Here is a 26,036-nt window from a genome sequence, read left to right as displayed (position 1 = left end):
GGGGGAGTCACTGGAAGGGTTTGTGTAGAAGAATGACATCAAATGATTTAAAAGATTGTCCTCATTTCTGTGCTGAAAATAAAGTGCCCTAATAAAAGGGACAGTTGTGACTGGAGTACCCCCATCTTTCATTTCTTCCTGGCTTTAACAGGATGCCTGGGCTGCAACAGCCATCCCACGCCATGAGGAAAAGACCAAGAAAATCACAGAAATGCCAGTTTTCATGATGTTAAGCTGCTGAACCAATGCCAAAGCTATCTATTTTCATGTTTCTTGGTTTGTGATGAAAATAAAGCCTTTTTCTCTGATGGTCAGGCCTTCTACTGCTTGCAACTAAAGACATTCCTAGCTGGTTTACTTGGGGACTAAAAGAAGAGATGACAAGGACTTCCCCCTTCTACTCTTCATCCACAATGTCCCAACCACTGCCCCTGCTGTACACTGTAATCACATTTCACCTTTACATATGTCTAAGGGCAGGCCAACAGAGAACATGGAAACCCTCGGATACCCACCTCTTCCCTACCGGGTGCATCGGGAGGGGCAGTGGCTGCCACTGCCAACAGCTTGATGGGAGTTGTGGTATCGCTGAAAACATCTGACACCTCCTGAGTCATGGCCTCCTGCATCCGAGCTTTCAGATCCTTAAAAACATTGTTTACAAATGAAAATTTTCAGAAATATCCCAAAAGCGTATCTGCTAATGTCCTTAAGTCACTGACACATTGAGTCATTCATTCAGTCTTTCATTCAATAAATATTTGAATGTCAATTGTGTACCAAGCACTAAGCTAGCACAGAACAGGTGTGACTTATGAATCCTGCCCTCTAAGAGGTTAGTGGACTACTAGAAGAAGTAAGACATGACCCACATGTCCCCAGAGACTCTTCCATCCAACCAAGGACTCTTACTTCCTTTCTTGGTGGCCTCTATGAAATGATACTGAGAATTATGGGGTTGAGCCCAAAGAAGGCCTTGAGATGAGAGAGTTCCACACCATTCCCAATGCAGGAGGGGCCTGGTGACAGCCATGGTGACTGTAAGGATTGTTTGGTGCATGTATTATCAAATTTCTTAAGAAAAAAGAAATCAAGAATGTGAATTTTTTTATCCAGGTTTTTTCAACTAAGTTTCTAATATACTAATATACGTATCAATTTCTTAACATGGATGAAAAAAGAGGATTCTTAGTAACCACGAAAAAGCTCTCTTTCACGGTTATCACACATAGTCCAATTTAAGTTTTCTGAATTTATACAGAGACGTCTCTATCACCCTCATTCTTTCTCAAGATGTTTCTCATGCAGGCTGGTGATACCTGAGATGATTTTAGGTTGTATGTAGACAAATGTTTTTATTTTAGTAATTATGTTATTTAGTAATTAAAGGATCATAGAAAAAACTAGCTTATCAAACCCATGATTTCAGGATTATTATGAAGTTTTCTTTTAAATTTTAAGTTTTAAAAAGGAGTCCATTTTAAGAAAAACATTGACTAAATAAAAGTACAGGTGATATGTGGATAGAGCAAAATCATGAAGCACTCTTAAATGACTGAAAGTTGGGAAACACAAATTTAGTTGCAACCATATACTGGTGAGCTTTTTACTAATAAGCTCTGGATTTCCGTATATCCTTTACTTTCCCTAGACTCAAGAAATTACATATTTTTAAAAACTCTCTTTTCCCTCCCTCATTTTTCAATAATAGTAAGCATAAAAAATATAATGACAGTTTTGGAGGCCAAGGCGGAAGGGTCACTTGAGGCCAGGAGTTCAAGACCAGCCTAGGCAATACTGAGATCCTATCTCTGCAAAAAATAAAAAATTTAGCCGGGCGTAGGGGTATGCACCTATAGACCCAGCTACTTAGGAGGCTGAGGCAGGAGGATTGCTTGAGCCCAGGAGTTGGAGGTTGCAGTGAGCTACAAGGATACCACTGCACTGTAGCCTGAGCACTGGTGCAAGACCCTATCTCAAAAAAAAAAAAAAAAAAAAAACTCAGCATAATGACACGTGCTCCTAAGTTCTACCTTTAAGGAGTCTTGGAGCTGAGATGCAAGTGCTCGCGCCTGAGGACTCTCTCCTTCCCCTCTGGCAGCCAGGTCAGCCAGCTGGGCTGTCAGCTGATCCACTCGGTCACACTTGGCGAGAAGATCTTGGCGATAAGGCCCCATCATGACATTAGCCAGACGATGCCCTTCGGCCACAAGCCCCCGGATGGCAGCCTGACCTGGACCAAGAGAAAAACAATGAAATTCATATAGACCCAGAGAAAGTAACTGAAATGCCATTCTAGTAACTTTTTTCTTTTTTTAAATAGTAACATTTAATGAGTAGGAAATTCCCTAAAAAAGAAAAAATTTGGAAAATACAAAAAAAGTATAAATAAGAATATATAAAACACCATAATCCCATCACTTAATATATTAGAACATTTCCTTCCAGTCTTTTTAAAAATTCATTTCATACACCTATACATACATATATTTCTTTTACAAAATTGGGACCATACCATACATTAACTTTTATTCCTTAATCCTTTTTATTTAACATTTTAATTCTCTTTATTTTTCCACTTAACTAGATATCTTTGACAATCATGATCTAAAATGTATGTAATATTTTATCATATTAACCATGATCATTTCACCTTTTACTTATCATTAAACATTTACACTGTGTACATACATTCTTATTTGTAACTCTTTGGAAACATATCTAGTTATTTCTTAGAAAAAAATCCTTTAAAGTCAAATTGCTGAGTCAATGGGTATCAGCTTTTTAAAAGCACCTGACATATAACACCAAGTTCAAAAAGTTTGTACCAATTTATGTCTCCACCAGTAAATTATACATCTGCCGGATTCCCCAACCCCTCACAACTCTGGGTACCACTAATTAAAAAATTTATGTTTTTATCCAATGGATATAGCAAAGGGAGTAAGTAGATATTTCAGCATCAGCAGGCTTGCTATCATAAAATGACCTTAATTCTTAAGATCCATTCCTAAAGTCTCCCCAAAATCGAAATTTTAGGTTATAAATTCCACAGCTGACTATGTGTTGTAGGAGCTCTCACTACTGAAATAACCTTGGTAGTTAAGTGCCTTATACTTGTTTTCAAAAATTCTATACTTTGCAAGGACAGTAATAACAGAGATACTATAGAATGGACATATACATAGGAGTGGCAATAATTAGTTCAGCTTCAATTTCAACACGAGGACCTTTCTATTTGTTCACAACAAAATCATCTATTCTCTAATATTTCTTGATTAAATCACAGGAATTTTATTAGCCACATTTGGAAATGGAATCACATTGAAAAACGACTGACTTACCAGTGGCTGAGGAACCCTTTCTGCACCTAATTACAGATGTTACAGGACCCCTATCAGCAACTTGCTTATTTGCACTGAGACCAGTCTAATGAGGGCTAAGTGCACCGATGCCCTTACCGACTCCCCGGTCATCCAGTGTGGGATTATCGATCCACCGCTGCGCTTGCTCAATCTTGCCCTCGAGGTGCACAGCTGCTTTGGCGGGTCTGCTGTTGGCCACAGCCCTGTTGGTTTTGGTCTGCAGGTTCTGCAGGGCCGTGGCCACCTGCTTGGCCAACGCTCGAGCCTCTGGGGAATCCCCTTTCCCCCTGCAGAGAAAAAAACAGCCCTCTTGTCACACACAGACACAGTTCACATTGAGATAATTTCATTGCTAATACAAATGCTAATGAGTTGACAAATTGCTAATTATTACTATTAATTTGGTTTGAAAGGGATGGTTTCTTTATTTGGACCTTATACAAGTAATCAATAATTTGAAATCAGATTATTTTGTCCTAGTTAAGAAATCAAATATGAGTTTGCATCAGTCTAGCTCAAATAAATCATTTGGTTAGCTGAGCTCAATCAATCATCACTAGGTTAGCTGCGCCCTCAGCCTGCCATCCCTGAAAACACTGGCTGCCTCTGGAACTCGGTGGGCCCAAGCAGCCATGTCTGTTGTTGTAGTAGCTGTAGTAGAACTAGTTGTATACTATCTTTTGAGTCCTAACTCTTAAACTACTATATATTTGGTATCACATAATCCCCAATCTTTGCCATAACTGATTGAACTGGGTGGTTATCTAATTCAAGGACAATACATCCACAGTCAGACAGGACACTCAATTAGATTCTGGTGGTTCTCAAAGTTCAGTGTGAATAAAAATCACCTGGCATCTTTCTTTTTGAGACAGGGTCTCACTCTGTTGCCTGGGGCTAGAGTGCAGTGGCACCACCATGGCTCCCTACAACCTCAAACTCTTGGGCTCAATCGATCTCTTGCCTCAGCCTCCTGAGTAACTGGGACTAGGCCACCACGCCTGGCTAATTTTTTCTAGAGACTGGAGATCTTGCTTGTGCTCAGGCTGGTCCTGAACTCCTGGCCTCAAGCAATCCTCCCACCACAGCCTCCCAAAGTGCTAGGATTATAGGCGCGAGCCACTGTGCCCGGCCTTATTTTTAAACACAGATTGTTAAACCCACATCAAAAGAGATTCTGATTAAGTATGTCTGAAGTGGGGTCCAGGGGTCTGCATTTTTAACTTTTTCAAGTGATTCTGAGACAGGTGATCCTTAGTCCATACTTGAAAAAACACTGCATAATCAACCAGTGATGGGATCTGGAGCTGGAAAGTCATACTAAGCCTGAGCCATGGTAGATCAAAGCCAGAGGAAGAACCCTCCGATAAATAAACAAGATCATCACAGAGAGTGAAACAGACATAGAGGACACCAAACAGACCCGAAGAGGTGAATGGAGGGGCTTCTAGTTACCACAAGATCTAGTCACAGTTCAACCTACTGGGTTCCATTAGATCCTTCTATATAATTTCAGTAAACCTCCACTTTTTACTTGAGCTAGTTCCTTGCAACCAAAGAACCTGAACAAGAGTATCAACACAAAAATAAAAAGACAACCACAGTTATATATAAAGGGAGATAACTGCCCCCAAAACCTTATGCCAGAGATGTCAACTTCTAACCATTATGAAAATACAAAGAATCTAACTCATTTTACATCTCAAGTCCACTTAGCCATAGAAAAGTCACCTTCAGGCTAATCTTATCTGTCTCATCTGTAAAAATGAAAATATTAGCTTCCCTGCCAGAATGACTAATTTAGATACTCTGTTAAGAGCTCCTTTATGAGTATAGATTTTTATGACATTCTCCATTATAAAGTTGGACAAAGCAGGTATTTAACATGGTTCTGATCATGGCTACTTCTGCTGCCAGGAGGTTATGTACATGTACATTTATGTGTATGTTACAGTAATAAGCAATGATGGCAGATGTGACCACACATGAAGGTCTGCTATTATCTCCATTATCATTAATTATCCCACCATCATTAAGAAACATTAATGAGTGCCTATTATATGTATGGACTTGTGTTAGGTCCTGAGAATACAGAATCTTTGCCTTTAAATATTTTGAAATCTATTATGAATATAAACACTATACCAGTGGGTTAATATTAACGAACACAGGCCTAACTGTATAGACATTATATTTTACAATTGATAAACTACACATTTTCCCCACCTAAATAATTCAAGATTTGAGGCATAAAACAGTGCTCTCCAAATGAGTGAGCTTGATATACAATCAAATTTGAGCTGTTACCCAAGTTGGTGTCTATCACCACAACCTCCTGCAAAGTATGTCTACTCCCACCAAACTTATTTCACGATCCTAGGCAGGAGTTTGCTTTCTTAGCCAGCACTGCCCGCTTGGTCAATAAAAGACTTCAAAGAACTCTAAAGTACCTCTCACTGGGGGGGAAAAAAAAAATTAAGCTTCTCCCATGGAAGAGCAGGAGATGAAACATGTAAGTTAAATGAAAAGCAAAATATCTCAAGACACTTGATTGTGGATATCCCTGGAGAATTGGGCTGGAAGACTGAGGTGGAAAAGAGAGCAACTTTTACTTTGGATGCTATACCCTTTCTTGGTGTTCTTTTAGCATGTTTTGCAGTTTTGCTTTGTTTTGTTTAAAGAGAGAAAAATACCTATCAAAAGAAGAAAGCAACACTTCTTGTCCATATAATCAAAGTAGATGCCATGAAAGCCTTTAAGAGAGGAGGCTATGGTAAGTAAGGATTTTGTTCCAGGAACAATCACCCAGGAAATGTAATTTAAGGATCTTTTATAATTGCTACTTACAAAATAACATTGCTGGGAAGTAAGAAACTACCTGCTTATGCCTCTCCCCTGCCCTACACACACAGGAGTCTCTGCACAGCTAGCCACAAAACGTTTCCTCCCAGTTCTATGAAACAGGTATGTCACAAATATGATAAAGCAGGGAAAGTCCTAGATTAGTGATTTCCAAACATATCTCAAAAAAGGAGTTCTTAGCATATTATATTTATCAATTTAAAATTATGTGATCAGCAATAAATCATTAAACCTCAGTTATATCATTGATACAACAGAAGCAGTATCTGACCTAGCCACATCCCACAGAATCAATGAGGATACAGTGGAGGAGCATCATACATGCATTTAGCCTAGGGGAATTCAAATATGTACAGGGGAAAAAGGAGAAAGGGAGAGGAAGGGGAGAGAGAAAAAAATATATTAAAGGGCAATTTAAGGGATTAAATACATACTGTCTTCGTAGATCTGCTAATTTAGAAGTCAGAGCAGATATTTCTCCAAGGGAACGTAGAATGTCATCTCTTTCTTTAGGATCATCACATAATTCTGCTATTTTCCGAGCTTCAGCCAAAGCCCCTCGAATCTGTTCTTCTCCTTCTGGTCCACCATTTGGATCTGCGAGCCAATTCTACACACACAAACGGAGAAGAAACACACAGTGATCCACTTGTGAACCACATTACATTAAACTTAACAAGGCCATCAGAAATATTTCTAAAGTAATCACAAAGCACACCAGTAGTCATTTTTATAATGCTGATTCTTATCATTGTACAGAGGTTCTTAGCTCAGGGAAGAGCAAATCAATCCCTCATCTTTTTAAAATCAATTTTTTTAATCCCCATTAGAATAAAGTACCTTCTCAAGCTTTATCTCATCTTTAAATTAACCACATCTTATTAGTTCTTCAATTTCTCAAACATTTGTGTTTGTGAAATGCTTTAAAATCATTTACAGTATAGTAGCAGCAGAAAACTTTAACCCTTTAACATTGCTATGACCAAACATCTGTGGATTCTGAAACAAGGAATAGTTTTAATGATCTGTAATCTATATCAGGAAGTAGCATTCTCTTGGTACTCAGAGTGCTTACTTTTAACTAATTGAAGTATTAAAAATTAAGATCTTTATTTCAAAATGTACATAAACATTAGTCTAAACCTGTGGTGGTAAAGGAGGTGTTAACATTGGTAACTGCTGGGAATCAGTCATCACTTAGAAACAACCATTATCCAACCAGAGTAAATGAGGAGAGAGAGAGGACATTAGGGTATTTATGGAACATTTTCTCTTTTATTTCCCACCCTCCTGAAAATCATCATCGCTACCTGAGCAGCATCAATCTTCTTCGCAATGCTCTGCTTTGAGTTTGTCATGGCTTCCAGCTTACGAGCTGCATTTTCCACTTTTGCTGTGAGCACATCCAGACCCTGAGAAACCTGCTGGGCTTTCTGCATGGCCACTGGTGAATTTCCTTGTCCTCTACTCAAAACAGACAGATGTAGTCATTGTACTCTCTCAAATACCTAACAACATCATACTCCTAACACCACAGTACATGTTATTTTTGTTAACATGCATGTCTTTTTCCTTTTCACCAGTAAATCTGGGATAGGATAAGAAAAAGAAATAAACAGAGCATGACACCCAAACCATCTACTTTCTCTTTTGCTTATAAAAATACATATTAGCTTCATGGAATTAAATAACCACTTTGAAGACCAGGCCAGCACATTTTGATAATAAGTATTCTCGGCTGGGTGCGGTGGCTCATGCCTGTAATCCCAGCACTTTGGGAAGTCAAGGTGGGAAGACAGCTTGAGGCCAGGAGTTCAAGACCAGCCTGGGCATCATAGTGAGACCCCATCTCTACAAAAAATCAGCTGGGTGTGGTGGCACATGCCTATAGTCCCAGCTACTTGGGAGGCTGAGGTGGGAGGATTGCTTGAGCCCAGAAGTGAGATCCTGCCTCTTTAAAAAGAAAAAAAAAAAAAATTCTCTTGGTGGTGATTACATAACCAAATCCAAACTTCAGTGGGAAAACATGCTTGTGATCTTATTGCTATGCAGGGGCTTTGTTACCATAGTAATATGTGCTTTAGCAATAAGTAGCCCGTTAAATGGTCTTATTTACAGGCAAGTATACATTGAAAATGTTTCAGAAGGCAGCACACATAGTGTTTTAAAAGCATACCACACTGGGACCAAGCAGATCTGTGCTCAAATCCTGACTTCTTGGTACTTATGGAATCTTGTTTATGATGTTTAACCTTCTCGGGCATCAGTTTTTTAACTTATATAATGAAGGTAGGTAAAAACACTTGCCCTGCTTATTTAACAGAGTGGCTTCAAGATCAAGATAATATACTTGAAAATACTTTGGCAATAAAACAATACAAATATATACCTTACTATTATTACTGAATTATCATCATTATTATAGTGAACCTAATGATAATCTTAAATGTCTACCTTCTAGTTCTAGGCAACCTATAAATATCAAAACCAGTTAGTACAGAAGGGCAAAAAAAGCACATTGTGATAAGAAACCATTGTTTGCCACCAATTTACTAAAGAACTATTTTCACTACTTTTCTCTCTCAGATATGGTATACTATTGCTACCAAAAATGACAGGAGTTAATGGAAACTTATTTTTTCTATGCAAGAGACTTTCCAAGTCATAAAGTGAGATTTGTCATCATTATACAAGCTCAGATTTTTTTAATCCACCCAGCCTGGTAAAGTCAATGATAGGGGTGGGACATTATCATTTGGTAGGATGGCATGGCCCATCATACTAATCTGAGCTTCTAATTTTAGGATAAACTCCAAAACATCTTTGTTTCCGTTCATAATAATATTGATCTGTTATTCATTTATCTACCCTCTTTTCTAAATTCATCTCTGTTTTTCATCTACACCAGTATTTGAGGTAATGAACTCCATAAATTTATTGCCAGGTATATAAAAGGTATATATACACCTTTTACTTGGACTTGAGGCCTACATGGCAGAAGAGTGGAAGACTTTTAGGAAACCTACTCCTTATGATTTTATTTGCTTTTTTTCTTCAAAGCTAGTAATTCATGATGAGGGATCTTTTTGGTATAAGAGTCCAACTGTGAAAAAGTAAAAATATTTATGGGCAACATAGTTTATTCATTCAAAATAAAAAGTTTATTGAGTCCCATGTGGGTAAAAATACATACTTACAACTAGAAACCCTGCATGGTTGAACAGAAAAATGTCAATGAAGACACTGTCACTGCATTTCAGCCACTAAAATGTTAACTGGCTGGGTATTTTTAAGAAGGGCTAACAGGGAGGTAGCTTTCCGATCTCTCACTGTGAAAGATAGTGCAGGCTCCCCTGTGAAGCAGGCCCGTAGCTACTCATCACTGCTCTAAGCCTTTTCTCTTTTCAGATTAATGGTCAATCACATATAACAAGTACCTCATTCTCTTGCTCATATTCATCTTTTTCTAAACACATACAACTGTGTGTTTGAGAATTCCATGTGAAAACTGTCTACCACACTGTGAAAAGGCACAAAAAGTGAGAAATCAGAAGAGCCAAGAATCTTGTCAAACTGTATTGGCATTTTTCCGAATGAGAACAAAACTTCTTTTTGTCCTTTCTACAAAGTTCTTGTCATGCTCATGAGGCGGGGGAGGGTAGAGGAGGGTACTGCTTCTCAGCAGAAGAAAAGATTCACTGAGTTCAATGAGATCACATTTATTTAAGCTGTTTCTTCTTGCCTTCAAGATAGAGACTCAACCTGAAATCCCTGGAGCTTCCAGAGCTACAGTGACTCCACAAACCTCTGGAATTATACATCATATTGTATGGACATGTTTATATGCATCTTTTTAGGTAGAAATGAATGCTTTCAACAGATTATAAATGTGATCTTGGTCTAAGAAAAGGTTAAGAACCGTTCCTTTAATTCTGGAGGCATCAATTTGCCAGACTTCAAGCTATACTACAAGGCTTTACTAACCAAAATAGCATGGTACTGGCACAAAAACAGAGACATCGACTAATGGATCAGAACAGAGAACCCAGATATAAAACCATCCTCATATTGCCATCTGATCTTTGACAAAGCAGACAAAAACATACACTGGGGAAAAGAATCCCTATTCAATAAATAGTGCTGGGAAAATTGGATAGCCACATGTAGAAGGCTGAAACAGGATCCATACACCTCTTACTACTTGCAAAAATCAATTCACAATGGATAACAGACTTAAACCTAAGACATGAAACTATAAAACTTCTGGAAGAAAATATTGGAAAAACTTTTATAGCTATCAGCCTAGGCAAAGAATTTATGAAGATGACCCCAAAGGCAATCACAGCAACAACAAAAATAAATGGGACCTGATCAAATTAAAAAGCTTCTGTACAGCCAAGGAAGCAATCAATACAGTGAACAGACAACCAACCTACAGAATGGGATAAAGTATTCGCAAGCTATATATCTGATAAAGGGCTAATAACCTGAATCTATACAGAACTCAAGCAAAACAGCAAGAAAAAAAATCAAACCACCCCATTAAAAAGTGGACAAAAGATATGAATAGAAGCTTTGCAAAAGAAAAAGGACTAATGGCCAATAAACATATGAAAAAATGCTCAACGTCTCTGAGCATCAGGGAAATGCAAATCAAAACCACAATGAGATATCACCTAACTCCAGTGAGAATGGCTTTTATCAAAAAGTCCCAAAACAACAGATGCTGGCATGGATGCAGAAAGAAAGGAACACTTATACACTGTTGATGGGACTGCAAACTAGTACAACCTCCATGGAAAGCAGTATGGAGATACCTCAAAGAACTAAAAGTAGACCTACCATTTGATCCAGCAATCCCATTATTGGGCATTTACCCAAAGGAAAAGAAGTCATTTTATTTAAAAAAAGACACTTGCACTAAAATGTTTATTGCAGCACAATTCACAATTGCAAAGATGTGGAATCAACCCAAGTACCCATCAATACATGAGTGGATTAATAAAATGTGGTATACGTATACCATGGAGTACTTCTCAGCCATTAAAAAAATCGGGAACTGATACCCTTTGTAACAACCTGGATGTAACTGGAGACCATTTTTCTAAGTGAAGTATCACAAGAATGGAAAAACAAACACCACATGTACTCACCATTAAAAGAGAACTAATCAATCAATACTTATATGCACATATGGAAGTAAAACTCAACAGAAATCAAGTGGGTGGGAGTGGGAAGGACGGGTTGGGTAAATTCACACCTAACGGGTACAATGCACACTATCTGGGTGATGGGCACACTTATAACATTGACTCAAACTATACAAAAGCAATACATGTAACCAAAACATTTGTACCCCTGCAATATTCTGAAATTTTTTTAAAAAATCTGTATTCTTAAGTCTGTTGCATTAATACTTTGAGAACAAAAGGTATAATGGTGCACATATAGGGGGGTGTTTCTGAGCCCTATTTGTATGGAGACCCCATGTATCCCAAATATAGCAAGATGTTTCAAGACATTCTCAAAGCAAAATTAAACTTCATCTACACTAGTATATCATCGTACTTCAATTTTTCTTAAAGCCTATACTACAAAATTCCATAAAAATGAGGATCTTCAATCCTAGCACTCTGGGAGGCCAAGGCAGGATGATCGCTTGAGGTCAGGAGTTCAAGACCAGCCTGCGCAAGAACGAGACCCCGTCTCTACTAAAAATAGAAAAAATTAGCCAGGCATCCTGGTGCACACCAGTATTCCCAGCTACTTGGGAGGCTGAGGCAGGAGGATCGCTTGAGCCCCGGAGTTCAAGGTTGCAGTCAGCTATGATGACACCACTGCACTCTGGCCCAGGCAACAGAGAGAAACCTTGTCTCCACAAACAAACAACAAAAAAAGATCTTTTAGAACTTCATTAACTCCATTAACCCTATGGATGAATTCCAAACAAATTTATATTATACTGCGTTTTCTTAATAGCAACTATGTACATTTAATTCATGGGGAAAAAAGTTCTAAAAGACAAGACTTGAGGAGGTTATAAGGAAGGTAAATCAATTATGAAACCAAATAAATAATGGCAAAATAGTGGAGAAAGAAAAGAACTTTCATGTGAGGAATGCAAGTCCTTTTAAATTATCACGCCCAGAGAGACATTAAAATGAGACAGCGATCATGTCCCACTCCTCCCTTTGAGCTATGTATTCACCTCTTGAAACTGCTTGCTATTGCCACAAGTAGCTATAAATTAACCTAATAATGCTGCACTAGATACCATAACCCACATCCTATAGCTTAACAATGTATAGTCAAACACTTATTAATGTTATTTGTGTTAACCAGTAAAAATTTCTGACAAAAAAACTTTGCATAACCCCAATCCCTCTCCCCACTCCCCTTTTTTTTTTTTTTTTTCTTTACCTTTAAAAACGTGCTTGTAACACAGGCCAAACAGAGCTCATATCCAAGGTTACTTGGGTCTGAGTCTTCCAGGCAGCTGTCCTTACTTTGGCTCAAGTAAACTCTTTTTTATCTGAAAGGGTCTCGCTCTGTTGCCCAGGCTAGAATGCAGTGGCATCATCATAGTTCACTGGAACCAACCTCAAACTCCTGGGCTCAAGCGATCCTTCTGCCTCAGCCTCCCAAGTAGCTGGGACTACAGGCATGCGCCACCATGCCCAACTAATTTTTTTTATTTTTTGTAGAGATGGGTTCTCACTATATTGCCCAGGCTGGTCTTAAACTCCTGGCCTCAATTTAACCCCCAACCTCGGTCTCCCAAAGTGCTGGGATTACAGGCATGAGCCACCGAACCTGGCCTCAAATAAACCCTTTAAATAACATTTTGTGCTTTAGCCTTTTCCTTTTAGGTAAACAACAGAAATTCAAAAAAGCCCAGAAATTACCAACTTAGAGGATAACCTAAATAAATAATTTTTAAAATGATATATGAAATAATTCCAATGTTTTCACTCTGTTCCTTTCTATTCATCCTTCATAAAAATATATCTACCCCAAGTAAGACTTCACCACTGCCCCTTACTTTTCATAAGTCTATGGCTAGAAACAAAAAAACAGACTTGCATTTCAATTTCAGTTACAGAATAAGTTTCAACTTTATTACTAGGCAATTGTATATTTTAAAAGTCATTCAGCAAAGGGGAAGTTCACCTCAATTTCAAAAGAATTAACAGAACATATCTATGTTACCTATCAGCCAAAGATCAGGCAGTAAAATTGGCAGAGACGTGCTTTCTGAGGCACCCCGTTAGGAATGAGTTATCCACTGCTGCTCTGTAAGGGCAGAGGACCTTACCTGGCACGGAGGTCAGCCACTTGATCAGTCATCTGCCCTAGCATTTTGCATGTTCCCAGGATCTCCCTGCGTTCTTTGCCTGCACAGAGTTCACCAACTTTTCCAGCTTCATCTAGGATCTGTCTGATGGCCTGCTCACCGGCATCCCCTAAGATAGAGATATTCAATATCTACATTTTTGATACATTATTTAGAGAGGATACTTTACAAGTCATTTCATTCATGAAGGAATGGATGATTTTAAACAAGACAAGTGAACAGAAGGCAATAGATCTGATAGCTAACAGCCAAGCAGTGCCCTTACAACCATAGTGAGGTTTCAACCACAGATACTGCTAAAAAAGATACTTGGAACCGTATTTATTTGCAGATACTATCATAAGTACCTTGTGGTAAGAATATGGATGATGAAAATAGGATCTAAGAATTTAATAGTACTTAGCACCTCCAACCTCCATTAGGCTTTTCACATTCATTCAAATATTAATCTAAAACAGAATAAATATTAGATTGGGAAATCCATAAAGCCTAGCTCAATAACCTATTTGGGTCTTATCTTTATATAGTCGACTTTGCTTTCCAATTCTTATTGGCATCACCATTTAATCTACTTAATTAAGGACTTTGTTGACATAAATGGAAGTCTGCAATGGGAACTAGAAGAGAAGAGCTTTTATTCAAGATAATTATCTTTCTGATTTAGAGAAGGGTAAACCAACAATTTTACAAAGAATGCCCAGCTCCACGTGGTTTATTCCTCCATGATGAGAGGTGATTTAGTCTATGCCGTTCATTCTTTTAAGGCCCAGTATTGCTCCAATTAGTCAAAACTATCAGAGAATGGAGTGTGCCCCAAAATGTTACAGTAGTTAGCTCAGGACTATGACATTATGGGAGGATTTCTTTCTTTCGCTAGCTTGGTTTTTAGCTTACTGTATCTCAGAAAAACAGAATTAGAGTGTTACCTGGAGAGGCACTGGGGTCACGGAGCCAACCTTTGGCCTGGTTTAGTTTGGAGTCTATGGAGGCCAATGCTCTCTTCATGGCTTCAGTGTCCTTTTGAAGAAAAATCCCACAATTACTTTTTTTTGCAAAAACTGAGATACCACAATGCAAAGTAAGACAGAGAAGATGTTACAGCATTAACATACAATAGCTAAGGTAGTCAGTCCTACAATAGTCTTAAAAATATTGTCATCACACCACAATCTTATTTCTGTCCAAATGCAGCATCTTGCATGCAATTCTTCAGTTAATTCTACTCTGTTTCCTGTATCCCTATTGCTAAAACTGAAAACTGGTAAAATTGCTCAAGCCAAAAGATGTTTAATGTCTTCAGCAGGAAAAAGCCCTGTTGTCACATGCCTTATTATCAGCCTTGCCACCAGTCAACAGTCATCTCCGGCAGCCTTGCCAAAGCCCTCCCCACTTCAGGGAAGCCTCATTAGTATGTGGTGCAACAAATCACAGTCCTTTTACGTCTTGTTTTGAAATATACATAGTAGATTATATTTTGCTATATTTAATTAATCTGAACAACTTGGAATTACTGGTTGGGAAAAAAACTGAAAATATTAATCTAGCGATTTAATTTTAACTCTACAAATAAACCACTAAATGTAATATAATAAAAAGTATTTTCCTGGCCTTCCCTGCCATTCCTTAGTCTTAGTTCCCTTACCATCCCTAACCTGGAAGAAGAGACAGAATAAAATAAACAAGTCTCAATTTATTGTTTACAGCCAGGATTCATGATGACTAGCATAAAATCTTCCAGAATACAGCATAGGGAGCTGAAACAACAGACTAATCACTTTCAAATACATACATATTTTAAATGTATTCTTTTAAGACAGAGAAAAATGCAGAGAACAGTATAACAAACACTCATGTGTCCATCCTCTAAATTGACAGACTGGCCATCTCTTAAGTCTCTATTTAACAACTTAAAAGACTGCCTATCTCCTTTATACCATAGGGAACTGACTCTTACAGAGTTAGTCCATCAGTGCACAAAGTTAACCTCTAAAATTCTAGACAATGTCCTAGATCCCTGACTTCCTTCAGTTTCTAAGTCTGCAGAAAACTGGGATTCTTAAAGATGTTATACCACCAGTTTTCCACATGAGGGCACCAAGAGCATCCCCCACTTTGAATTCAACAACCCCGGCACTAGCACAAATAAGCACTGGCGGCACTCAGAGTTAGGCTTAAGGTCAGCAGCTTGACACGGGCTTTTCCAAAGTACCTACTCAAATGATAGGACTCTCAGCTTTAGGATTTTCTCCTTCCCCATCTACACAGAATCAGATAGTTCCCCTGTTGTAACCTCGGCCATGTAAGGCTTTAAATAGCAAACTCTCAGCCACAGCAACAAAAAAGAAGTACTGAAAAGTGGAAATATTTATTATCAAGTTATATGTAATTAGGATAGCTATCAATAAAAGGCAAGGTTATAAGAGGATCTATTTCAAAATCCACTTGTAATTACCACAAGTAGATAAGTAGCATTGTTTTGATTCTCAAATGGTTTAAATATCTGCTTCTCTCTTCTACCGTGTTTTACGTTAATTTGTACAGCAAAACTTGCCTTCAAAAGTAAAGCAAAGGTCAACTTTGGCTTAATTCTAAATTAGCAAGGCCAAAATTAGTATCTTTTAAAAGAGTCTTAGGCAACTCATAACCTCAGAGAATTGGATAGCCTTCAGGGTCTAACACAAGTTACAGGGTATAGCACAAGTTGTGTAGGTACAGATTTTTGAAAAACCACAAGCTCTTACTTAGGAAGTATATGCAATTATGCATATACATAAGAATTATGTCAATGTAAAAATATTTAATTTAAAACCTGTTAATAACCATTTTCATGATATAATTTTATTTTCAAAGAGAAAACCAATAGATATCTATTGCATTTCAAAAATCTAATTGAAAGGGAAACAAAGGCCAGAAATTTTTGTGTCTACTCTAGCATGAAAGGCTACTAGTTAAGAAACTAACTTTAGTTGACATGCATTTAATTTAACATGCATTTCCTGCATGTTAAGTTCTGTTTTAGCCACTTTTCACCTTATTATCTCATTGAATCTCAAATTTAAATGTATTAAATAATTTAATATTACAAATTAAGAAACAGAGACTCATTCCTAGAAACCTAATTTGATCTCTGGTTTGTTGACTCCAAATCTCATTATTTTATATCAGATGAAACTCATGAATTTTTTTCTTTTATCAAGGAGAACTGCCAAAGATTCTGCCAACCTTCTATAATAGTCAGCAAATCTCTGCCTTCTCAATTTTGATTTTGGCTAATACTACACAGAAAATAAGCTCTAGAAATCAAATTCATAATCCTCCAATGCCCAAAAAACGATTTGAAACACAATGGAACTAGTTTTGCTCTATTTAGCATCCTCAAAAATCCTTTCTTTTTTCTCCCTAATAAAGCTCAAATGGCCCTGCACTCCAAGGAAAGAATGTGATTCTCAGGAAGTGAGTAATTTACTCCTGAGTGAGAGATGTGACAATATCAAGAAGTTAAAATTAAGAGATGCTCATTTTCCCCTAAAAGGAATTAAGGCAAATTTGGAGTGAAGCTGCATTTTAAAACTGGGAATTTCAATGAGTTACCTAAGTTTTTAATAGCATGAATTTTAGATAATTATGGAGATTTAAAACAGTCACTGAAAGGGCCACCTTAAATTCTTTGTAAAACACAGCAGAATTTAAACACAATATATTTGAAAGTCATATCTACTAAAAACAAAATATCTATGGGAACAAATATTTTGGTCTCCCAAGAATCTCATATGTATTTCTTTTGAAGGGTAGTATTTACGATAGAATCGACAGAATTCTGTCATAAGCAACATTAGAAGTATACAAACATCAGATATGATATAAACAAATTCACTGGACAACTGGGACTAGAAGTCAATCTGGAGATAATATTTATAAAGGGTGAAACTAACCATAGCCCTGTGGTCAACCATATTGTGTACCATAAAGCATTTTGCTAAACCTTGTCACGTAAGCCTCTAAGTACCTACAGTACAATCTGGGTATGAAACAGAAGAGGAAAAAAAACTGTACCTTCATTTGAATACTATTCTTCATAAAAACTCATATTTGGGAAACAGAAAAGTCTCCATGAATCTCTTACCTGTTTGGGCTTTATTTTTTTTTAAGAATTGAGTATAAAAAGACCAGATCTAGCCATGCAGCTTTGGGGACAGCTGGCAGGAATCTATATGGTTTCCTCCCTCTATGGTTCTTTTCACCATAAAACTCTTATGAGTTCAAGTTTTAAACGAAAAAACACAGTGCCTTTCCCAGGGACTGAAACACTCCTAAAATTTAATATTGACTCAGGCCTCAAGAACACCTGTGAACAATAATGAGATCCTCCTATGGATAATCAAAAGGAACTGTGCTTAGAAAATTAAAGTCTTGAAATCCCAGACTCTTAAAAACTTTAGATATTGGGAATAAGGACCCCTCTCCACCACTGTCCAACATGCTCTCCCCTTCCACTAACACCTCCCTTCCCACTCCATTCCATTTCTGACCACATTTCCACCCTCAAATCAATGTTTTAAACAAAGATGTTTCTAGAAAGAATAGATTGGGTAATAGAACAAAATCTTACAAATTACGTTTAAACAATGAGAGAAAATTATCGAGTCCTGCCAGGCACGGCAGCTCATGCCTGTAATCCTAACACTTTGGGAAGCTGAGGTGGGAGGATCGCTTGAGGCCAGGAGTTCAAGACCAACCTGAGCAAGAGTGAGACCTTGTCTCCACAAAAAATGGAAAAATTAGGTGAGTGTGGTGGCGCACACCAGTAGTCCCAGCTACTGGGAAGGCTAAGGCAGGAGGATCACTTGAGCCCAGGAGTTGGAGGTTGCAGTGAGCTATGATGACACCATTGCACTCTAGCCCAGGCAACAGGGAGAAACCCTGTCTCCAAAAAAAACAAAAATTAAAAAATTATCTAGTCCTGAGACTTCAGGCAAGTTACCTTCTCTGGGTCTCAGTTCCTTATTTCTAAGAATACCTTCCCAGCTCTAAAAATCTGTGCTACCTATGAGAGCACAATCAGATGTACCAACTAAAGATAACTTAGATCAGAAGGGAAATGACAACTTTTTTTACATTTTAGGATTTTCTCCTTATGGAGGGTGGGGCATAAAGTATCATAAATGCCTGAAATGTTTATCTCAAACTCCTAGAGATAAAGCTTTCATTCTATTAGCTGCTAAATAAAATAAAACACTAGAACACTCACTCATAAAAAGCTCACATATAACCTTATTTTTAAAAAAATCAAATAAAAATCAGCCCTTAAGTCCCCCTGGTCTACAGTAAGGGCTAGTATTACACAATTGCATATTCTAACCAATATTTCCTTCTTTGGTTAAGTATAATAATCTTGTGTGTAAGACATCTGAGTCAGTCACAACTTTTACCCACCACCAGCCTGGGACCACAGTAGGAGGAGACTCACCACAGGTTCTAATTCTGAATATTAGTATCTAGTGACTCAAGGTACAAAGCTGCAGGAGCACCTATGTGGGGGTCCAAAAAGTCTTAGCAGTGAAATGTTTTTAATTTTCTCTCACCTTCCACTTAATTCTCAGCATGCATCAAAATATAAGTAATATAAATACAAAAAAAAATAAGTGTAGAGCACTAAATTTACAAAGGGTAGAATTAGAATTGTGCTCAACTCAAATTCTTTTGATTCATAATGTATTCCCAGGGAGAATGCTAACTTGATTTTTAATGATCACTGATTTAAGAAAGGGTCAATTTTTACTTTCAAAATAAATGAAGTGTTTAAAGTCAAAGATACTTTTAAACTCGTAAATCTGCAACTTGAATATAGATATAAAAGGTAAAATAATTAGCTATTGCATTGCCTCTTTAAAATCTTAACTTATTTGGCAAGACGCACTTTTACCAAGAATTTTTTCCACTTACTTTCTTCCCCCACTTTTCTAGAGGAACCATCACTTTCCAGAAGAATACTGCACCAATGGGGAAGCATGAAACAAGTATGGTAAGACAAAGTTAATTATTTATTGGTAGGGGCAAGAGGAGGTGAAAGACACTGTATGCATTAAACAGAATGGGAACGTGGTGGCCACAGTCAGACAAAAGGTCTGATCAATTCACTGCTTATACTTGAGCAGGGAAAGATGCATAATGCTACAAAACTGAAAAATAGCCAAAATCCCTATTACCAATTTCCATTTTCAGGGTAAAATTTTTTTTCTAAATATTTTTGTAACTAATAACAATGATTTCTCGTAGGGGGTGAGGAGTGGTAGAATGGATGGGAATGGGGCTGAGAGGAAAATCTGTTATGTATATCTTTTTATAGTATTTTGATTTTTGATCCAGGTAAATATATAAGAAAAGCAAAATCAGGTTTAAATATGAACATCCTTTGTTTATGCTGATGTCATTATGTACTTGAGCTTATTTTGGCTGAACTAATTTAATTTACTTTCTTTCATTTCTGATGTTAGTTTTGCAGCATCCTAACACACTGATCTCCTCCCAGATCAGCATAAAACTGGACCATCTACAAGTCTGTACATGTTGAGGACCAGGTCTGTTTCCCTTGTATATTCTTCCCCAAGAGCCTGATCCTAGTCCTGAAAAACTCAACTGACCACATTGTTAAAAGAAAAAGCTCCGGATGGCATGTACACAAAATAAAGCTCAGAAACATTTATTCACTAACTGATGGGTGACTTTCCCCCTCTGAAAACAGAGACACATTAAGGTTAAATGCCTGTTCCTCCTTATTACTTTCCCATCTGCTGGAAGCAAAGGAAAGAGAATAAGGAGAGAGATTACGTTAGGGGGATATGAGGTCATGGAGAGCTATGACTGACTCACAGTTTAGACAGCAGAACATGCAGTAGGCAATGGACTGAAGTTAGGAAAACCTTTAGATACACTTTACTTTGCTTTTCCTTTTGATTTTGAAGGCTAGGATTATTACGGAGGACAGCTATTTCACCTAAGCTCTCTAGCTTATCCACCATCATTACAGCTTAAAATCCCATCGATGCATCTCCACAAGCAAATTTCAGAGCCTGCAAAACAGACTGGTGGGAGAGGCAAACACAGAGATAGCTTCAGCTGGCAGTCTCCTTTCCCAGGAGTAGGGTCCACAGGTAGCTCAGGGTTCACCTAGCTACCTGGGGAAACCTGTCTCTCAAATGAAGTCAGTGAGAAAGACGAGGCCAAAAAGATCTCGGGAGCCTGCTCAAAGAGATGAAAGCACCCACCAAATATAGAAAGCCTAATAGCCCACAGTAATGTCTTTCCTTTAGCTTTCCCCAAAGAAATAGCTCAATATGAGACACAGTCAAACAATCTGCCCAGCACAGCCCAGAGTCCCATATTAAGTCACATTCTGACGCATGTTCGAGCACAGTGTTACACACCGGCACACAGAAGAAGGCACGGCACACAGCACAAGAAAACCTCACAGACATGCTTTTTCTCTTTTTAAGCGAAAAAGAAACTAGATGGCAAGGGAACGCTTACCTTCTAAACGTGAGAAAAAGAATAACACAAACAAGAGAACAAAAAAAGATGCATAAAGAAGTCATAACAGGGAAGTGAAAGTTATCAAGTATGCAAAAGCAAAATTAAATAAAATATCAAAGACTTGAAATGATTTTACCATATAGATTTCAAACACATTCGTAGAACCTATTTGAGAATTTCACATCTATGAGAAAATGCCTTTCATAGTTAAGATAAGCTGACGAATTTCTTCTACATAGTTAAATTAGCCTTCTGGGCAGTAAGAGAGAGGGCTGGTGATTTTAGGCTCCAGCTTTTACCTTACCTTATGGGTGTCCCGGAGGTCAAGTGTAGCTCTATGGAGCACTCAATGGGAGTCAAAGTACAAAATGCCCTTTTTAGTCTGCTACTTGTATGTTGGTGGCCCTGGAGACATCTGTATCATATGTGGGTAAGCTAGATCCTGTAGACAGTGTGTCCCCCTACTGTCTGCATCTTGGGCTCCCACAAGGAAAGTGTAAACCCAGATATCTCTGTTCCCCCAGACCTGGAAGCTTTGTTCCCAGTCACTACAGAGGGAGAAGCAGACCAGAGCAGCAGCAACACAAAACCACTGCTGATGGGCTCTAGATGGAATCTACCAGCCCCTTTGGAGTCTAAGAACAGAGTCTAGACAAACGGTGAAGGGACCCCTCAAACTAACTGACTTTTGAATGTGAACACTAATATTTTAAACAAACTTTCCTTGGGGCAAATGGAATGATCAAGGGAAACATATAGAAGTGCCAACAGTTTCCTCTGTAGATTTCTCTGGATCAGAGATTGGTTTTCCATAAAGTTCAGAATTATTGGCATATTCTGTATCTTACTTGGTCACCTGGCAACAACCACGCTCATAAAAGGCAGAGCTCCCACCCAGGAGAACATACATACCACAGTTCCTCCATAGCCCAACCAGGGAGACTCTGGCCTGAAGGAAAAGCTACACACCTCATCCTTCAACCAATATTCACCCCACATGCCTATTTATTTGTTCTACTTTGGAACAAAATAAATTTGTAAAGGCAGCAAATAACCCATGAAACAAAAGTGAGGAAAAAATTACTTTCACAATATCTGAGTACTCTTATGCTACAAACAATTAACAAAATAGAATGAGAGACAGGTGACAGTCAAAGTCCCCGGGAGGGGGCAGTTCTGAATTTTGCTTATTTCTTCTCCAATAACACTTACCTTGCTGGCCCAAGCATCTTCATCCCAAGAAGTGAGTTGTAATACACGAATGATCTCATTAATTTCAGCGCTCATTTTTTCTACAGTAAAATTGCGATTTTTCAAAGCTTCTTCTATTCCTTGGTTTTTTGAGTTTTTAGTTGTAACAAAAATCTTCATAGCTGTAAAAATAAACAAAAGATCAGAAACTAAGCTTGGAATTTAATCTGGCTGTATAACAATATTCACACAAGACATTCCACACTTTGAACACGTTTTGGGCTTCTAAGGTCTTTAAAAGAATATATAAAACAAATACTGTAAGTCTGCTAATAAAATTCCAATATCAGCAACCTTCAAGGTAAAACAAAAAAAAAAAAAACAAAAAACCTCAAAATACAAAACACCACAACACGATTACGGAATTAATTTAACATACATATACTGATGACCTACAATCATAAAGTATCTAATATCTTTCTAAGTCAGTTATCATCCTAGCCCTCACACCAGTTCCATCCACCACAAACCTAATGGGACAAAATGAAAACCATCAGTAAAACTGTGAATGCTGCTGCCCCTAATCCTAGCAGATCCCAAAATGTCAAGTTTATCATCCAGGATTTCTCTCAGCATATAGCAGGGACTTGCTAACCCCCAAAAGTAAAGAAGAAAAAATAAGAATAATAATACAGAATATGGAGAAAGAAAATATCTTCCCATAAAATAATCAAAATTGTATAAACAAAGATTAGCACATTATTGAGTTACCCAGATTAGAAAGAAACTCTCTTCCCAACAACCTTCTGCCACATAGAACAGTTGGCCTCAAAACATATTTCCCATGGAGATTATAAGATTCTATTTACAAACTGTTGTTTTCTAGTGTTAGAGTTTCTGAACTCTTACACTCATAGCTCCTTTTTTAGCCACTACCTGAAACACCAAAGGAGGTAACTGGGAGGTCACGGTGATATGTATCATACATAAGATTTTTAAAATAAAGCTGCCTTCTGAGAGTTAAACTAATTAACCCACAACTTGACTAAGATAATTTATGTAAACCATGAAGTGTCTGACACATACTAGACACTCAATAAGTGCAACTCCCTTTTGCTAGTTAAGAGAGCAGCCACCATGTTTGCATTTCTGGGCTCTGCTCAATGGGAAGGTCATCCCAGCTCGTGACCAAAAGAACTAATCTATTCATAATTTAGAGAATAGTTAAATATCTTATAGAAAAAATTGTGTTAACATGATTTTTTAAAAGGGATCTGAGTTCATTTCTTTATCATGCTGTGCTCTATAATATCCATTCTATTTCCTAATTATTTTTCTACAACACAAATAAAGGTGTAAAAAGTTAATGTCCCAGACTAGAGTTTCTAGAAGAGATTCCATCTCACAGGATAGGGGCCTGTTAGAGCTTTAGGAGAAGAGAACAAGGCCACAGAAAGGAATCTGAAATGAAGAGCAGAAGAAGGACAGCATTCGAGAACATGAAGACTGGCTCTCAGCCAATCACCTGCAGCCATCGTGTAATACCCTCAATCGGGTCTCATTTTTCCCTAGGCTGAAGGACATGCAGTGAAGCAGCAAAAGAAAGTGAACCTCAGAGTTTAGAACATGCTAACATTTTTCCCCCAACCAAGTACAGGCAGGAAATACCTGAAATGAGAACTGGCAGCAACTCTTTCACGGTGTTCATCGAGTTCACCAACATCACTCGGTGTTCCTGGTGCGTCAACTCCTGCTGTCTCTCATCAATCATCTTGGCCATCTTAGTCATTCCTGCGGCACGTGGAAGAAATCACGCAGGGTGAGTAGTGAAACAATCCACGGTCTGGCTTTCTCAGCCTAAATCTATTATAAAATACTACGAAAGTCCAAACTGAATGCCCACTTATTTAAACACAGACACCATCACTGAACTCTAGCATTTATGTAATTTTATTCTTTTCAACAAAATTTATTAAATGTAAATGGTAAATGTGATATTATTTTCATGTTTGACATAAATGCATTCACATGAAATTTTGAAATGAATAAATATGCATTTGTAAAAATAAATTCACAAGTGGGAGAAAAATATTTTGCCAGGCTACTATGCATACAGGTTTCGCTGTGGTCACTGTGCTGTTATGTAAGAATCTCATGCGAGCCTAGCACGGAATGCAGTAGCTGGGAAAAGTTCTCAGAATGTCAATGATGTGTTTTGTTTTCATCTTTACATTTTTCTGAACTTTCTCAAATTCATCCAAAATAAGCATGTTCTCATTTATAATTAGAAACAAATAGAAATATTATAAAAATAATTATAGTGATGACAGTGTTTGAAAGCATCTGGCGTTTTGGAATCAGCCTACTAGCATTTTTTATTTACTTTGGTTATTATTCAAAGGTGCTATGTGATTCTCTAAAGCTTTGATTTTTAAATTGCTCCTAGGATTTCTTGTCTTATAGACCATTAAGACCAAAGGAAAGCAAAAAGATAGGGCTGCTCCTGTTTCACCCAGAGTAGCTCCATTTTGACTTTTATATGGTGGAATTCTGCATAAAATTCCATTTGGAGAAATAAAATCTTTTGCCAGTGCTATGAGAAAGTTTAAAGAGGACTCCTCTAAAGCCATCAAAGAAAGTCATTCAGGGCCGGGTGCGGTGGCTCACGCCTGTAATCCTAGCACTCTGGGAGGCCGAGGCGGGTGGATCACTCGAGGTCAGGAGTTCGAGACCAACCTGAGCAAGACCGAGACCCCGTCTCTACTAAAAATAGAAATTATCTGGCCAACTAAAATATATATAGAAAAAAATTAGCCGGGCATAGTGGTGCATGCCTGTAGTCCCAGCTACTCGGGAGGCTGAGGCAGTAGGATCCCTTAAGCCCAGGAGTTTGAGGTTGCTGTCAGCTAGGCTGATGCCACGGCACTCACTCTAGCCTGGGCAACAAAGTGAGATTGTCTCAAAAAAAAAAAAAAAAGTCATTCAACGATGGCCCTGAGAAATTCTTTACCACCATAAGTTTACAGAACAACTACACTGGAAACTCGTGAAAATACTGTTAATTAGAAATCAACATTTCACATAAAACAAAAGAATTCTATAAGGTGGTAAACATCAAGTTAAACAAGCTAAACGTCGAATGTGTCTTGTCATTGGTCTCATTCATACTTCAAGGACCTTTGTGTTCATGTTATATGTCTGTAACATCAAAAGCTGGTATCTGTTTGCCTATTTTGAATATTTAATACTCAGGTGCCTAAACAATCATTTCCAAATGAGATTTAACCACAATTGCTCTTCTCCCCTTCTAGGTCTGATTATATTATGCAGCCTTGGGCTAGGGCATGAATCCATAATAGTAGGCAGGCTAATTAGCAAGCTAAGAGGTCATAAAGAACTCTAGGCCAGCTGGCAGACAGTGAGGGAATGCTGTGGAATGTGGAATGGAGAGGTCAGGATTCAGGGTGGCCTTGAGCATTACAGTAATAGAAAAGTATTTCCTACATTCTCCAGCAACATTTGCAATATCTGGTTTAATTCATTAGACGGGGCCAGGATTTATAGAAAGCAGATTCATATTTCAGAGACAATGACATCTCCTCAGTTAAAGCACAGTGTCAGCGCCATCAACGCAGTACAGATACCTGAAAGCCCAATGCAGCATCATCTATTTTCTACAAAAAGCAGGACTTTCCTCTTGATCCAGCAAGGACAATCCTTAAAAAATTTTATTA

General features: G+C 37.9%; 2 protein-coding genes across 3 annotated transcripts in view; one reads left to right on the top strand and one right to left on the bottom strand.

Moving 5' to 3' along the window:
• The window catches only part of AP3M1 (adaptor related protein complex 3 subunit mu 1), a 59,250-nt gene extending 47,161 nt beyond the window's left edge, over positions 1-12,089 (top strand). The window contains exons 10-11 of the transcript XR_011231666.1: positions 7,957-8,091; positions 11,949-12,089. The gene's annotated coding sequence lies outside the window, so the exon portion shown is untranslated. The remainder of the gene's footprint in view (positions 1-7,956; positions 8,092-11,948) is intronic.
• Positions 1-26,036, bottom strand: part of VCL (vinculin) — a 100,851-nt gene that overhangs the window by 19,195 nt on the left and 55,620 nt on the right. For both annotated transcript variants that reach the window (XM_069460745.1, XM_069460746.1), the window contains exons 5-13: positions 23,971-24,093; positions 22,324-22,484; positions 14,508-14,598; positions 13,543-13,690; positions 7,538-7,691; positions 6,662-6,837; positions 3,462-3,652; positions 2,034-2,233; positions 516-644 (exon numbers count right to left, since the gene is read on the bottom strand). In XM_069460745.1, the coding sequence (XP_069316846.1) occupies positions 516-644; positions 2,034-2,233; positions 3,462-3,652; positions 6,662-6,837; positions 7,538-7,691; positions 13,543-13,690; positions 14,508-14,598; positions 22,324-22,484; positions 23,971-24,093 (1,373 nt within the window). The remainder of the gene's footprint in view (positions 1-515; positions 645-2,033; positions 2,234-3,461; positions 3,653-6,661; positions 6,838-7,537; positions 7,692-13,542; positions 13,691-14,507; positions 14,599-22,323; positions 22,485-23,970; positions 24,094-26,036) is intronic.

Source organism: Eulemur rufifrons, chromosome 28, assembly GCF_041146395.1.
Source record: "Eulemur rufifrons isolate Redbay chromosome 28, OSU_ERuf_1, whole genome shotgun sequence".
NCBI lineage: Eukaryota > Metazoa > Chordata > Mammalia > Primates > Lemuridae > Eulemur > Eulemur rufifrons.
This window is presented reverse-complemented; position numbering and strand designations above follow the sequence as displayed.